This window comes from Ambystoma mexicanum, chromosome 2q, assembly GCF_040938575.1.
Source record: "Ambystoma mexicanum isolate Mex_15411 chromosome 2q, UKY_AmexF1_1, whole genome shotgun sequence".
Classification (NCBI taxonomy): domain Eukaryota; kingdom Metazoa; phylum Chordata; class Amphibia; order Caudata; family Ambystomatidae; genus Ambystoma; species Ambystoma mexicanum.
The window spans coordinates 1,142,486,917-1,142,503,824 of NC_090924.1; the positions used below are offsets into that span (position 1 = coordinate 1,142,486,917).

Genomic DNA, 16,908 nt, shown 5'->3' on the forward strand with positions numbered 1-16,908 from the left:
AGGGGCTGACCTGGTCCAGGGTATCCCGGCTACGAATGGCCCTTCCTCCCAGGCAGGAGGCTTCGGCTAAGCAGGTGGAAAAGGCACTGGAGAAGATGCTAGCCCTGAGCCCGGCTGTGACCCCTCTGGGTGCAAAAAGGGGGGGGGCAGTAGAGGCATTGACGGTGCTCCAAGGCACAGATATTTCTTTGTCGAATGACAAGTACATGGCATCCGTTCAAATGGTCAGAGGACGTGCGGAACGACGATGACGGAAACTCCGAGGAGGATGACAGCGGAGCCGACGAAGACGTAGGCGCTGGGCCCAGCAGGCCTAGTCCCCCTCCAACTCCCAGAGACGTGTCGCTGGACATCCTGTCCACTCTCCACATGCTGATGTCAGAGCTACAGAAGAGGATGCCAGTGGCACCCCCAGGACACCGGTGGCCCACCTGCAGGTGAAGAGGAAGAGGCACCCCGCCGCCTCATCAACCGCCTCGCATACCCCCCCCCAGGGATATGGCGACGACGGATATGGATGACAATGGCGGCGTGTCCCCACCACCGAGAGCGTCTCTGCCTGACGAAGTGGGTACATTCCACGCCATGGTCGCGGGTGCATCGGAGCTCTTCTAGCTGACGTCAGGAGAGCTCAAAAAGGAAGGGTTCCTGTACCAGCGCTGAGAGGCTAAAATGAAGACCAGTCTGGCAGTGCCTCTCCTAAACAACGTTTGGGATGAGGGCCTGGCGCTGATGAAGTACCGGGTGCCGGAGTCCACACCCAAGTTCCTGCGATCGCAGCCTTCCCCAGAATTGGTTGTCTCATTGGCTGCGAGGAAGAAGTCCTCAAATCCATTGACATCAGCCTCTGTTCCCCCGGACAGCGAGGGGAAGAAGTTGGACACAATGGGCCCAAATGTGATTTACTCAGCGAGTACGGTCAAGGTGGCAAACGCGCTTATGATCCTGGACTGGTACGACGGGGACCTGTGGTACACGATGGCCCTGTTGCTGGAATTCCTCCCCGATGTCAAGCGGGTCGAGGCTCTGGAGATCCACCAGGCAGGCAAAGTGGCATCGGACCATGCCAGCACCGTGGCCCTGGACATCGCGGACATGGTGTTCTGCCAGATGGGGAACAGTGTCTGCCTCCGTCATCGTGGCTGGTTGAAAGCCACCAACTTTCGGCTGGAAGTTCAGACGATGATTCTGGACATGCCGTTCGATGGGGACAATCTCTTTGGGAAGGCTGTCGATGACTCGCTGCAAGCCACCAAGATCGACGCAGAGACGGCCCGGGCCCTATGCAGGCTGCAGCAACACCGCCCTTCCTTTCATGCCTCCGAAGTCAAATTCGGAAGATCGTCAAAGGGTTTTGGCGGCGGATCGTCCTCCTACCGTCAAACCTCTCGTTCCACGACCCAGGAGGCCTACACGGGTTGTTCCAAGGCTTTTGGAGGTGACCGTCGTCACTCCCAAGGTGGCACGCAGGCCCAAAAGCAGGGCTGAACTGGCCAGGACGTCCGCCCCCCCCACCCATGCACCCCGGTGGCAGGCCGGGCTGGCGGCCTTCGTCAGCGAGTGGAAGAAGTTCTCCACTGACTGACGGGTTTTTGACGCTCTCACCCACGGACATACTCTAGAATTTCAGCAGAAGTGTCCGCGGATACTACCGATGGCACGGCAGGAGCAACACAACACTCTGCTCCTGTAGGAGGTACGGGCCATGCTAAGAAAAGGGGCGACAGTGTTCCAAAGCGACTCTGGGATGCCAGGGTTTACTCCAGATACTTCCCATCTGGAAGTATCCCCTCAACCGGTGGCGACTAAACAAGTTCCTCAAGTCCTGAAAATTCAGGATGGTCACGTTGCAGCACATGCTCGGCCAACTGGAGGAAGGGGACTTCCTAAAGTCGCTGGATCTAGAAGACTCTTACTTCCATGTCCCCATTCATGAGAAGCATCGGCAGTTCCTGCGCTTCGTCGTACAGGGAAAGCACTACCAATTCAAGGCCCTTTCTTTCAGACTGAAGTCTGCGCCCAGGATGTTTACGAAGTGCCTCGCACCAATGGTGACCTGTCTATGTCTGCAAGGGATTCATGTGTACCCGTACCTCAACGACTGGCTCATCCGTCCAAGTCAAGGAAAATCGCTGTTGACCACATGGACTGTCCGGCTGCTGATGGATATGGGATTCTCGGTGAATTATCCAATATCCTGTTTGATTCCATCGCAGGACGCCCTGTTCCTGGGGTCCAGGCTCAAATCGGTCTCCTGCCTGGCGGACCCCCTCGGCAGAAAGGATTGCAGACATTTTGGACAAGGTACACGACTGTTGGCACTGAAGATCGCCACTGTGCGAGCTATCAAGTCACTGCCCTGCATGATGTCGTCATGTATCTACCCGATCAGGCTCTGCAGGTTGCGGATGCGACCCGTCCAAGAATTCCCAGACATCCGGTAGATACAACTGTCCGGAAGCTTCACTGACAGCATTGTTTTCAACACCGAGTTCCGTCTAGCAATAAGGTGGTGGGGCGTGCGCTCCTACATCGCCGGGGGCACAGACTTCCAGAGCCCCCGTACCAGGAGATGTTCAGCACAGACGCTTACCTAGAGGGCTGGGGAGCCCACCCTGGACGTCTCCACGCCAAGTGCCTATGGCGGCTGGAGAAGAGATCTCCACATCAATGTCCTGGAACTGCAGGCAGTGTTCTGGGCCCTTCTTCTTCCATCCCTCAAGGACGAAGTGGTGAGTGTCTCCACGGCCAATACCCCCACAATGTTCTACATCAGGAAGCAGGGGTGCACCATATCCCCAGTGCTCTCCAGAGAGGGGCAGGGCATGTGGCACTGGGCCATTGCCCAGATGTTGTTTCTGGTTCCTTTTCACCTGGCGGGAGTCGAGAACACCATTGCTGACTCTCTCAGTAGGGAGCTGTCTTTTGCCACAAGGTTCGGCAGCATCAAGAGGATAAACTCTTCCTCGGGTGGGGCAGACCCCAGATTGATCTGTTTGCGATGGCGACGAACACCAAGTGCCAGAAGTTCGCTAGCAGGTTTTGTCAGCCGGCAGCTTGGGGGACACGTTCTACTTCCCATTGGAAGGCCTGTTCCTAGACATGTTCCTGCTGTTGCATCTACTACTACGTGTCATCAGTCAACACAAATGGTGCAGGGTGATCCTTGTCACCCTGGCATGGCCGAGGCAGATTTTCTTACGAGGACCTTCTCAGCCTGTCGACATCACCTCCAGTCAATCTACCAGTGGCCACAGATCTGCTTGCTAGAGAAGGAGGAGCAATCCTGCACCATGACCCAGGATCGCTGAACTTGAAGGCCTGGCTCCTGCAGCCTTAGAGTTTGGTTGGTACGAGCTACCAGCAGACTGCAGGGAGGTCCTTGCCAGGGCACTGTCAACTCTTAAGTGCCTTGGGCACAAGTGGAAGCATTTTGCAACTTGGTGCCGGTCGCAGAAGATCAACCCTCTGAGGGCCACGGCCCTTCAGATCCTTTGGTATTTGTTGTTGTTGGCTAAGGCGTGGCTGGCCCGTGCCTCCATCAAATTGCATCTGGCAGCTATCTCCGGCTACACCAGGTCTCCGGGATGGTCTTCTCTTTGATCATACCGTCTAGTGAAGGAGTTCCTCAATGGACTTTCCGATTATATCTGCCAGTGAAGGGGCCTGTCCTGGCGTTGGAACTCAATGTGGTGCTGACGAGGCTCATGCAGGGCCCCCTTCGAGCCTATGCATCTAGCTCCTGTCATGTTCCTTTCGTGGAAGACCACTTTTCTCATGGCCATCACCTCTGCCAGGAGGGTAGGTGAGATCCAGGCCCTGTCGTGCAAGCAGCCTTATCTGACTTTCCACGAGACGAGGGTGGTGCTGTGGATGCACCCCTCCTTCATGCCAAAGGTCCCATCAGAATTCCATCTCGACAAACCTTTGTTGCCTGTGTTTTTTCCGACACCTTTGTCGCCTGCTGAAAGAACTTTGCACTCGCTGGATGTGGCTTGAGCGCTGAAGTTCTGCGTGGCATGCACAACGAGTTTCCGGAAGACGTCACAACTTTCCTGTGAACCATGGGAAGGCTTTGTCTAAGGCTTCCATCTCCAGGTCGTTCTCTGGCTGTATCACTCACTGTCACTGGTTGGCAAAACGAACGCTGCCCGGCAGTCCGAGAGCCCATTCCACCAGTGCAATCGCTGTGACGATGGCGTTCCTGTCTGGTGTGCCCCTGCTGGACATCTGCAGGGCTGCTATGTGGAGGTTCACGCACACCTTCGCAAGATTTTACTGCGTCAGCAGGGATTCCAGGGAGGATTCCACGGTCAGCCAAGCAGTGCTGCCCAACATGTTCGCTTGAAGGTGAACCTGGTCTGGAGGTAAGAGTAATTGCTTCTGTTGACCCTTGCCACCTCCCATGGTTGTGTATGTATGTGTATGTATGTACTGCTATGTATTCTTTATTTATGAGCATGTGAATCCATGCCAGACCCCATGCTGAAGAAAGGAACAAGTTACTTACCTGTTGTTCTCCAGCAAGCGTATGGCATGGATTCACGGGCGAACCCTCGCTCCTGCCACTTTGCGGCTCTTCTTGGTCATACTGACTTTGCTGAAATTGCTTGAGGTGAGTGCCTGGCCATCTGGGCCCTTTCATGCCGATTTTATTTTGCTTAATTTTAACTCCCAAGCCCCGCTGTGCACCCTCTGGTCTCGCTCCCCTTCCCGCTTCCACGTTCGCCCGCCCTCCGTCCCTGATTAGTCAGTCCACCGATCAGAACTGACCTTCCCAGGGCAGCCTTCTGCCTGTGCAGCCCCTGCGACTAAGGGCCCCAAGGCAAAGTGCGGCTCCTACAGAGGCGGCTCCATATTGTATCTACAGGTGTCTGGAGGGAGGCACTCCTGCCTTGGGCACTCATCACTTGAGGTATCCTTCATCGCTCGTAATCTGGTTGGGGTCCTGTATACCCTATGTAGGAGGTTAAACTTGATCAATTGAAATCTAGCATTCCGCGACCCCCTTCCGCACTTATTCCCAAATCTTTGCCCATTCCGTCTCTGATAGCTGAACTCGCACATCTGTTTACCATTTTCTTTTTACCTTCAATTCCCCCCGGGGTTCCTCCTCCTGTAATGCCTTGTAATTATGCGATACCCTCGCCTTCCCGCGCTTGTTCCAGTATTACCTGTAATAGCTGGCTTGCCCTGTGTTCCGTCGGTATTCCCTCCCATAACTCTGCTAGTCTCTTAACTACTGCCCCGTATGTCAGAAACGATCCCTTCGGGAATTCATACTTCGCACACCATTCCACAAACATCAGCAGAGTGCCCCCTCAAACTAGTACCCCACCAAACAGCATCCCTTCTCTGTCTCTGCACCCCCACCCTTCCGATAGCCTGCTGTAACTTCTGGTCCTTCACCCTGGGTAAATTCCCACTGTATGGCCCCTCTAATTTCCTTTTTCGAATATATTTTCCCCAGACCTCTCTGATTGCCTCAAACACAATTTTCGTCCCTTTTGTTACCCACTGGGGTACATAATAGTTCCACCCCTTGTCGGTGGGTCGGTAAACTTCCCACCAGCCCTTTCAGGACTTCCCCACTTGGCTGCCCCCACTCAAGTACCATTTGTAAGTGGGCCACTATGAAATACTTATCGTAGTCTGGCAGGCCCAGCCCGCCTTCCAACCTCAGTCTCTGTATTTTTGCCAGGGATGCCCTCCTCCTTGCTGTGTTCCATAATAGCTCCCCAATTCTACCGTCCAGCATCTTAAAGATGATCTTTTTGGCCATGTATGGTATATTGGTAAAGAAAATAGAGCAATCTAGGGAGTATCACCATTTTAAATAGTGCCCCCCTCCCCATCAGGGAGAGAGGCAATCCTTTCCAAAACTGTATTGAATCTCCTATTTTGGATAGTGCCCTCCCCATGTTATGTACAAACGTTTCTTCCATGTGATAAAATATCTGTATAACAGAGTATTTAAATGACTGTCTCCGATTGTATCCACCGTCGTCTGGTAGGTTCTCCTTACTACCACGCAGTCCTCCCATAGGGAACAGTAGGGACCTTTCCTGTTTATTCGTAAGCCTGATAGGTTTCAAAAGTTCCTTAACACCTCCAGCAACATTGGGGGATTATTACATGGATTATTCACATACAGCAATAGATCATCAGAGTACAGTGACACTACGTGTCTCACCCCTCCCACTGCAATCTCTGCTTCCTCCATCTCTTGTCGCAAGAACCTGCTAACAGTTCCGGGGCCAGCGCGAATAGTATCAGAGACTGCACATCCCTACCTTGTCCCTTTACTCCATTACCAACCCTCTGATACCCAATTATTGGTCCTCACCGTGGCTACTGGCTTATTATAGAATTTACAGGTGTTCTCACCAAACCCAAACTTCCCCCAGTGGACGGTATAGCCAATTCCACTCCAGTGAATCAAATGCCTTCATAGCGTCAAAGGAGGCTACCGCCATATCCTCCTTTCGGGTTTTAATTTGGTCCATCAAATGATGGAGGCGACGGATGTTTCCTACCGTGTTCCTCCCTCCGATAAACCCACATTGATCTGGATGTACCCGCTCCGGGACTACTTTTGCCACTCTATTGGCCAGGATTTTCCCTAGAATCTTCCCGTCAATATTCAGCAGGGAAATGGGGTGAAACGACATACAATGCAGGGGATCCTTCCCTTCCTGTAATAGGACTATTATAATGGACTCCCTCATTGAGTCCGGAAGGTTACCACATTCAAAAGCTTCGTCGTATACCTTTTTTGACCCATGGGGCTAGGAGGTCTATGTAATGAACCGTACCAAGCAATTCCTCTGCGTCTTCCTCCACATATGTCCCTTCACTCGTGTATAACTCCTTGTAAAATTCCATGAACGTCTTATTAATCTGTTCCTGGGTAACTACTATTCCCCCCCGTACTGGTCCTAATTTGGGTGATATGACGCAGGGTCTCCCTGCTTATTAGCCAGGCCAAAATTGTTCCCGCTTTATCTCCATCCCCATGCAGCCTCACATGCCGCCTACTGCTGTCAAAATTGGCCTGGTCCGCCAGGGTCTTATTATGACGACGGGACCTGGGCCAGTCTGTCTCCCACCTGCCCTCCTCTTGCTGCTTCTTTGCCCAATTCCGCCACCTGTTCTTATGCTAGCCATAGCCCTACCTACAGTCTCTTCCTCATTCCCACTGTCAGAGATGCAGACCCCTCTTATATTTGCCTTAAAGGCCTTCCAGAGCACCCCTACTGTTGTCACTGACCCTGCATTCAGCTCAAAATAACTTTCAATCCTGCCTCGCCACATCTCTCAGCTCTGCCCTCTCCATTCGCCACAACTGTTGCAGGGGTTGGGGGGGGGGGTCTCCTACCCCTCCCCAACAACTTCACCAGTAGGCGGGGAATGGTCAGAGAGTGCGCCCCAGGTATTCCGGCCCATGAAACCGGTGACAACTTTCCCTCCCCATTGGTAAGTAATCTAATTGTGAGTTTGACCCATGTGCCCCCGAGTAGAATGAGAACCCCCCTCTCTAACCCATGCATTTCTCTCCATAGCTCCACCAGGTCCAGCTCCTTCATTACCTTGTGAAGTGCAGCTAGCATATGTTTTTTACATGGTCCTGACCCCCGTTCCATCTAGATTCACATTCAGTTGACAATTAAAATTCCCTCCCCATACCATCAACCCATATCTGTATGCACCGATCATTTGTAACACTGCAGGGAAGTATTCCTTGTCATCAATATTTGGTGCTTACGAGTTTGCTACACATATTGGCTGTTCCTACCATTTCCCCAGGATCACTACCGTCCTCCCCTCCTCATCCCGCAGCATCTTTTCCACCTGTATCGGTACCGTGGCCACTAACCAGATCAATACTCCCCTTACCTGTGGCAAATAACACATGCCCACCACTTGCCCCTTCCATCTTCTCTCTAGAACCACTAAATCAGTCCTGGTCAAGTGCCTCCTGTATGAGGGCTACCTGTATCCCCTGTTATTTCAGAAACTCTCCAACTCTTCATTTCTTTTGGCTTGTTCCTAGACCCTGAACATTCCATGTTCCAATCTTCCAGCCTCTTATTACCCACTTCAACCCTGCCAGGTCCTCCATTCCCTTCCCCTCCCTGCCTTCTTCTGGTATTTCCTCCATCTCTCTGTGGCTGACCATCCCCTCTCCTAGTCTTCCTCTTGGTCTTATATGTTCCTCATTACCCAATCTTATCGCATATTTCCCCCCTGCCTGTGTTGTAAACTGCACCTAACTCAATAACCATGGCCAACTAGGCCACACACCCAACTACCCTCCCTCCCGATCCCCTTTTATCCCCCAACCCCTTCTCCCCAATGCCCCTTCCCTGCTCCCCTCCCGCACCCCTACCCCCGCACTCAACTGCCCATCCCTCCCACTTGACCTTTCCTCGCCAGGGTCCAGTCCCCCATACCTGAAACCTTTGACCCCCCCTTGACTGGTTTACCCCACCTCTTCCCCTCTCCTTGTGGGATAGCCGTTAGTGGTGTCAACCGGGGGACTCTCCTTCGCCCCACTCCCACCTGCCAGCTCCCGGTCTCCCCTTCCTATTTCCTTGCTGCTGTTAACAATCTCTCCTTCCGTCCTCATACACCCAGTAGGTAACCAGGACATCTCTTAATCCCTCCTCAGTTCTCTTGATTGTGACTGTGGCATTCCCGCCCTTCTCCCATTCTGCAAGTCCCCCCCCCCCCATGTGGTGTAGTATCTAGCCAGGCCCACACCTCCTGCGGGGGTGTGAAAAAACCAAAAAACCAAGATTCCCCCCCCCGCTCCCCAGCTATGACTTTCAGTTTAGCTGGGAATAACATCATATATTTCATGTTCAATTCTCGAAGTTGTCTCACTGCGTCATATGTTCTCCTCTTGCGCTACACCTCCAGCGTGAAGTCCGGGAAGATGCAGAGTTTTGTATTACAGAACCCCACCTTGTGGGCCTCCTGCAGTATGGCATTCCTGTCTCTAAAGTTCATAATCTTCATCACTATTCCTCTCGGTGGGCATCCTGGTGGAGGGGTTCTCCCTTGCACCCTGTGGGCCCTCTCGACTGTGAAAAGTTTTGACAGCCCTTTTATCCCCAGCACCTTCAGGATGAGGTTTTCCACAAACAATTCCAAACTGGGTCCTTCTTCTTCCGGTAACCCAACCAGTCGAATATTGCAGCGTCTGGATTTGACCCTCTGCATCTTCCGCTGTAACTTCCAGGGTTCTAGTCACCGCCACCAGCCCAGACACTTGGTTTTTAAGGTGCTGGAGATCATCTTCCACGGACCTCACCCTCTGCTCCACTTCTGTGACCCGTTCACATACCTTGCAGAGGTCTGCACGTACCAGCGACACATCCACCTCTTTGATGTTTCCTTCTAGGGACGACCTTGTGGCCTGGATCGCTTCCATCGGCGCTTCCAGGGTTACGCCACCTGCTCCTGCCGCCATCTCATCCGTCCCTTGGTCCAGTCCCTCCTGCTTCTAGATCTTGTTCCTTGCGTCCATGTATTTCTCCATTTTCTGTTGTCCTTTCACCATGTAGGCTATATCCGAACACATACTAGCCCCCAGCTTTGCGGTGTTGTTTTTTCTTTTATTTTTGAGTTTGAGCTGCTGCCCTGCTCCGTTCTGCCTCTGCGGTGTCCTGTGCGTGTGATGCAGTACTCTGTTTCATTAGCTAATTGTCATATCGGGCGGTAGTGTCGTGGGGCTCACCCCCTCTGATCACTTGGACTTGGATGGCCTTCTGGTATAGTTACCCTACTGCTGTCGCTTCTATTGCCAAAGGGTGATTTACATTCACTGTCCGTCCTTGATTATTTTATCCCCATTCGCTGGCCCTGTACCACTCCTCACCACCTGACACCTGCTCCATCAGGTACTGTGGGCATATGTTGGTCTGGATTCTGTCCGAGGGCCTCCCTGGGTGTTGCCAGCTCTCTCACCGCTCCCCTCTTACTTTCGGGTCTGTTTGCCCACTTGGTCTCCTCGCCATTTGACCTGTGTGTCCTTGCCTTTTTGCCGATTAAAGAGTGTCCTCTCAATTCCGCCGTGCCCTGGTCCGGCACTATCCTGCCATGGCTGCCGTAGCTGCCGCTTGTCCTCTAGCACGGAATTCACCAAGTGGTCCCTCTTGGGTCAACGGGCCCGTTCCAAGGCCCGGACCGTGTCCCTGCTCATAGGTTTATAATCCTGCCTCTCCTTACTGTTTATGTCCTGCCGGAGCACCACAGGGCTTCTATCCAGGGAGGATGTAGGTTCCATATCTGTTTCTGCCGCGTCCCTGTGTGCCGCTCCTCCCCACGGGGTCTTGGACTTGGGCCTCACCTTCTCGTTCCTTCTACATGCCGGTGTGGGGGACCTTGTCCATTCCTGTCTGGATACTGCTGTTCAACCACCACTCCCCCCTTCCCCCCAGTCCTGGAGTCCAGTTACCTTCAGCTCCCCGTATCTGAAGGGCCACCTGCCCTGCGCTCAATCAGGCCTGCGACCCGGCTGTGCTGTCATCCCTCACTGGTCCAGGACAGCAGCAGCCCCAGCAGACCAACTTTTTCTCTGGGCTGACTGTCTAATGTTTACGTTCCCGCGGCACTCCGCTAGTTAAATCCAACAACAATCTTGAATCTTCGGAGTGCTTCCCCATTGCTATGCTTTCTTCCTGCCTTTTCAGGAATCCGGGCAAAGTCTCGTCCCTCCTAGCCTCCCCTCGTAGCACCAGCCTCTTCCCCCGAACTTTCGCCTTACCAAGGCGTTTTTGGGGTATTTTAAGGCGGATTTTAATGGAATTTCCACAGGTGGTGCAGGAGCTCCGAAGAGCTAGGTGCTGATGCCTCGGTTGCTGGACATGCCCCCCACATACAGAAATGTTTAGCAAAATATCATAGGAATGCATTTTATTTCTTTAAAAAGTGGTTAGTGATTCAAGCTTAATTTAACATGTTAAATAAGACATTTTGGTAAAAGCTATTGTAATAAATTCACCTTTAGGAAACCAGTGAAATGATAAACCGTGAACTTGAAGTTGGATTGGGAAAACTGGTGGAGGAATATTGTTTTGGGAAATTTGCACCAAAGGTACCGATGACTGTTATGCTAATGCGAATATGTAAATGTCAGATATGATTTAATAGTTTTCCTGTTAAATGTAGGCCGAGTGTTCATGTAATGAGAGGTTAAGAGTATCAAGTTTATTCTTTGTTTTACACTTGTGCACCATCTCGCTTTATTTAGTTTTGATGAAATGTGTGGAATCCAATTGGCCTCTTCCACGGAATAGTGCCCAACGTCGAACATGTTTAAAGCATAATATGTTCTTGAAATAATTTACTAAATGTGCTAGAACATTTGTTTCTTATTGCATACTTGTAGGTCCAAGCCCAAGTACGTCTTGCCAAAACCATTTTTGATAAACTGAAGACTGATGTCTGTCAAAAAGTGGACCTTCTTGGAGCAAGTAGATGTAATCTGTTGTCGCATGTCTTGACAACATACCAGGTAATAATGAAATCCTAAACCAAAGCCATCTGTCTTATGCAACAAAATAAATGTGTAAAGTACATGACCAAGGGGACTAAAATCATAACTTTGCTTGTGTTTGTATCTAATGGCATTATATGGCTCTCAGAGAAAGCAAACCTTTAGTATTTCAAGGTGGATAAAGATAAACAGTTGGCAAAGATGACTAGCTTACCCTAGCATTTCTTGGTGAATGGATGACTGTTGCTCCATAACTAGATTTGTGTTTTATTAATAAATCATAACACTTAGTTACTTATGTCAACTCTCTGTAATTGGTGGATCACCTTTGCTTCTGCACTTTAATGATCAACCGAATTAAAACTGATTTATTTCAACTTGACATCTGGGTTTTTTCCTGTATCAGTTTGTTACTGTGCATCAGGGCAGTTATTCCTTCTGTGTTTTCTGTGTTTCTAGCATATTCTTGCAGTTAGTTTAGTTGGGGCATTGGAAAAACATTCCACAAGATAACGACCACCATATAACAAACACCCACGCAAAGCTGTCAGCAAGTAGCTATCCAAATGTATACGTTTCCAGTTGCCATCAGCAAAGTCCTTCCTGAATCTCTATTGGTGTGATCACCATAGCCCACGAAGACCACCAAGACCCTTTTCCCCTCATTGTTACGCTTCTCCATATCATCTCAATAACCGCCCTTTGTACAGATTAAAGAAAGTGTATTTTAATTTGATAAGCTACAGGGACCACTGGACTGCAACCACTCATGTGCTACCAGAAAATAATCTGTTTACTGTGGGGCAAGGTGAACAGACTTCTGTACATTATTTAATGAGAAGTAGCTACTGGTGGTGATTGAGGACTTTTTTAAATACCCGTAAGGCTGAGAATAGCCACTCAACAGCAAGCTGACTGTGCCATAGAAAATACTGCTTCCTTTAAACACTGCACAAAATACCTTCAAAGGCACAGTCTGACTTTGACATCAGCCTTGTCCATTCCACCCACTTATGTCTTCAGGCCCCAGCCCACACCCATGGCCCCACAAAACACTGGACGGGCCAATAACTGATTGTACAGAAGGCCCCATGTGATTATCATTTTCATTAATTGAACTGCCACAGGGCTCAAGCACATTGGAGGCCAGGTTGAGGGCAGATCTGTTTTTTTTGTTTGCCTGCCTCACCTCCTTGCACTCCCCCAATATGCTTGCCTGTTCCAACCAAGAACTATAACTATGCTAAGCCATCTGCATCTCGTCATCGACCCCCTGTAAAGGAAATGCAAGGTTTGCGCGGGAAAGAGGCGTTTACGTATCAGTTGCGGGAATAGCAACTAAGGGGATCTCATTTACAGCTAAAAAATTTAAAGAAGTGCCTAAACAATTGAATTATAAGTAGATAGCATAAAAACGATAAAGATAGGTTGCAGGTAAGTATGCAGGGTTTAACATTAGAACACGGTACTGTAAACAGGCCTCACAGAATGCCACTTTAGTAGAAAAAACGTACATGTTTTAATTTAACGTAGCAGCCGCTGGGGCTCAGAGCACGTTGCAAAAGTAGACGTTCCCAGGGTTGAGCGAGAGGAAAGGAATGATCAGTTTATGATACTTTCAAGGTCACAGAGCGAGCTCACGAGGGGTAGGTGAAGGGCAGGGACCATAAACTCCTAATTCAGCACATTAGTTAAAAAGATTGCCTCCTGGCAGTTTCAAAGTGCCCATGGCGGTTTCGAATTACCCTTCAGTACAGCTCACCCTGGGGAGCAGTTTGAGGTGTTCTTAAGATGAAACGTCAAAACAGCAGCTTATTCAAGGCTCTGCCAGTGTCCTGATCAATAGTATTCCTGCGAGAAGCTGATGGGGAATGATCGGCGGCAAATTAAGATCCTCTGGTCATCCCAAATGTTTGATTACCTTCGCTTCATGTTGTGAGAATTGGGGGTTGGATTGTGATGTCACCATGTGGGTTTAGGGTGGTGTGGTAAGATTTTCGGGACCCAATCTTTTTAGGCTAATGTATGTCGCAATATGGGGAATGAGGTTTTTGCCCAATGATCTTCGTTCTAAGGACGGGCTAACTGTGTCCGTATGCTCTCCTGGTAATTCGTTTAGATGACTATAAAAGTTCTAGACCTAGGGGTGGTTCTTTGACCGCGCCTTTTCATGCAGTTCTGTTCTGCGTTCTGTTTGAATATTGCTGTCCTAGCTGCGTCTGGGGTCCTAAATAAAACTGTTACTACTTGCCTGGTGTACACTATTTTTTTTTTGATTACTTCTATATTTGTTATTGGTGAGTTCTAAAGAAACCCTGTAGAACACTTTAGTGTCCCGTACAGGAAACTGCCCAACGTCCCGATCAGATGGTAGGATTCCAGCAGTGCCACCGTAGGGGCGCAGGATTGCATTTCCAGGCCAGTACCAAGAGCTCAACACCGAGGAGACATCGCAGATGCTGAGTTCACAACAATCTGCACTGGTCCAAACGTCCTCTGTGCTCGGGAAGAGGGGCTGGTCTTTAACTGGAGATTGAGGTTGAGGGGGCTTGAATTCTGGAAGGATACTTGAGTGTACCCATACATGAACGCGCTAGGGTGAGGGATTATTTGTATGGTGTATAGGACGCAACCTCCAGAGGAGGAGGGTGATTGACTGTAGTAGTAGTAGATTTTAGGTCCATTTATCCGATAGGGAGTAAGTGAGTGGTGGCACATCTGCTTTAGAGCAGAGGGTTGCGTAGTAAGTGGCAGACCTTGTTAGTCAAGAGTTGTGCCTTATGCAGGCAATTGGTATAGTTTCATTTTTTTTTTTTTTTTGGGTTAGTCTGAACGAGAGAAAAGGGGAAGAAGCATATGCGCTAGCGTATGTTTGTGAGTACTAGCAGTTTATCGTGATAAGGTGGAAGTTGTTGCAGTTTTCTGTTTATTATGGCTGCGGAAAATCCAGAAGGGCCAGAGTCGAACTAACGTGTAAATATCAAAATGGCTGTGTAGCACATGCAGGGGGTGTGGTCAAACGAAGGGAGGAACAACCACACTCTCGGCATACTAACCTAGGGCATTGTTAAGGTGGTGGACCTGTGGAGAGGGCCTTTTATGTACTAAAAAAAATAATGAGACCGGCCTGTAGAGAGGGCCATTGTATGTAAGAGTGGAACGAGAGATGTGAGAGGGCGGGACTTGTGGAGAAGGCCAGTGTGAATGAAATGGGCTGAACGAGTTGAGCAGTAAGTATAAGATGGAATGAGTGGAAGTGAGTCAATAATGATAAAAGAATGTTATGGTTTAAATAGAAGGGGTAAGAAAAAAGGGGGAGAGGTAAGATTACCCTAACCATCAGGAAGAGGGTGCGATAATGTCTTCTTCCCAATGGATGGATGCACCCCTTTATCACATGTGCAAAAAGATGCCCCAATATTGTGATAAAATATTGAAATACCACTTTCAGTGGATGAACGACACAGTTGGAAAGTGTCATCAGGAATGGCCTAGAGATGGGACATTTACAAAATATATAATCAACAGTATGCATTCATATTTGCCTGCTACCTATAATGGTGCGAAGCTTAAAAAGAGGCAAGATATTTTAGGTCTTTGGAAGCTTTGCAAGGAAGTTAAAAGAGAAAAAGAAAGATGAAGGAAAAGAGAAGGGCGGGTGTCCGCCCCTTCCCTACACAAGATATCCTTTACTGAAGCCAGCAACGGGATATACCAAACCCCAGCGGGAGTCTTAAGATCCCATGCAAAAGACAAACAAGAGAAAGGGAGTAAAAAATATATAACAGCCATCAAAGAAAGCACACAGCAGCAACTAGATACAATGTTTACGGTGGCGGAAAATGTAAACGGAAGGGTATTAAAGGAAGGAAAGGAACAAGAGAAGGTGGAAGAGGAGGAGGGATGGACAGCGGGAAGTGTACCATTTTTAAATTGCCAGATGGGAACAGGACCTGGAAGAGGAGGAGCAAGAGACAACAGAGGGTGACAATCCTGCATCAGATTAGACAGTAGGGACACTGGCAGTAGGGATGATGAATTCAACCCTTGCAACTTAACTCATGAGGACGGAGAAAGGAGGGGGAAGGCGAAGAAAGGGACAGACGAGACGGGACCTGGGAGTGCACGGGAAGGGGGGGTAGTCTTTGAAGCATAAAAGCAAGAATGATGGAAGTTAAGAGGCCACGGACGGGGTAAGCCACAGAGCATGAACTCAGATGCCCCTGCTGAAGGCTGAAGGGGGAAGTACAATATGTGCCCTGGCAGACCATGGATAGACAATCTGATGTACAATTTACCATCGCAGGTGCCAGCAAATGGATATCCGTATTTGAGATGGAGACGGCAGGGATACCTCTAGCGATAAGGGGAACTATAACTATGCTAAGCCAAATGCATCTTGTTATCATCAACAACCTATAACTCTAGTCGGTCACTATTGGTACTTTATAATTGTATCTGGTTGGCAGGGACTACTGTAATTATAGTTGGCAGGTAGGGACGCCTGTATTTGGTTGCTATAGGCCTTGGTGCACCATCACTGTCATTAGTTCCCACCTCACCCACTCCCTCCACTCTTTGTTACAACCATGGACCTGTGCACCATCAGTCTGCTCTTAACTCTCCCACCCTTTATCTTCTACTGTCCACCTCCTTTATCCAATCCCAATCATTTGCACCATCCACAAGGAGGCAAAGTGGATAAGTTAGTGAATCCCACTCCCACCTTATCTATTCCCCTAGCACTCCCTTCCAAGCCTTAGGTTCTTCTCCCTCCTCAACCACTCACTCTTGTTTGAGCTCTTCATCTCTCTGCAATTAAACCTCCTTACTCCTACGTCCTGTCCCTTTCCTTCGTACTGCATGGGCGTCCCTTGCTGGGGACAGGAACGGAACGGTGTTCACCCCAAAAAAGTCATACCCTTTTAAATGTAGCTGCGTGCGGGGCATTGCCCCGGCTGTATGCGCTCCCTTGACACCGCCCTCTGGCGCCACACCCCAGTCCTATTTTCCACGTCAACGGGAGTGGACCTGCTTCACCTAGGCTGGAGGTTGAGGCCTTTTTCCCCATCTTAATTCCATGCATTTCTTCCTTCCCCATGGGCCCTTTATTGCATTACTTTTTTCTTATATTTTCGAATTCCTACAAACTTTGTTATACACCCGTTTCCGGCACTTGTCGGCACTGGCGGGCTTCAGTAGATGCCCTTCCTGCGACAGATCCTTTCTGGTGTCGGACCCGCACGCATTCTGCCTTCACTGTCTCTGCGAAGATCATGGCTGTTCAGCATGCTTTGCCATTAATCCGCAGTCGCTCAAACACCGGTTCGCGAGGTGGAGGGAGCTGTTCGCCAGATCTCCACCGAAGCAAGCACATCAAAGACTACGTGCAGAGTAAAACTAAG

At 49.9% G+C, this 16,908-nt stretch overlaps 1 protein-coding gene across 9 annotated transcripts in view; it reads left to right on the plus strand.

Moving 5' to 3' along the window:
• The window catches only part of ICA1 (islet cell autoantigen 1), a 1,066,176-nt gene that overhangs the window by 282,206 nt on the left and 767,062 nt on the right, over window positions 1-16,908 (plus strand). For all 9 annotated transcript variants that reach the window (XM_069648510.1, XM_069648512.1, XM_069648515.1 and 6 more), the window contains one exon: window positions 11,396-11,521. In XM_069648510.1, the coding sequence (XP_069504611.1) occupies window positions 11,396-11,521 (126 nt within the window). The remainder of the gene's footprint in view (window positions 1-11,395; window positions 11,522-16,908) is intronic.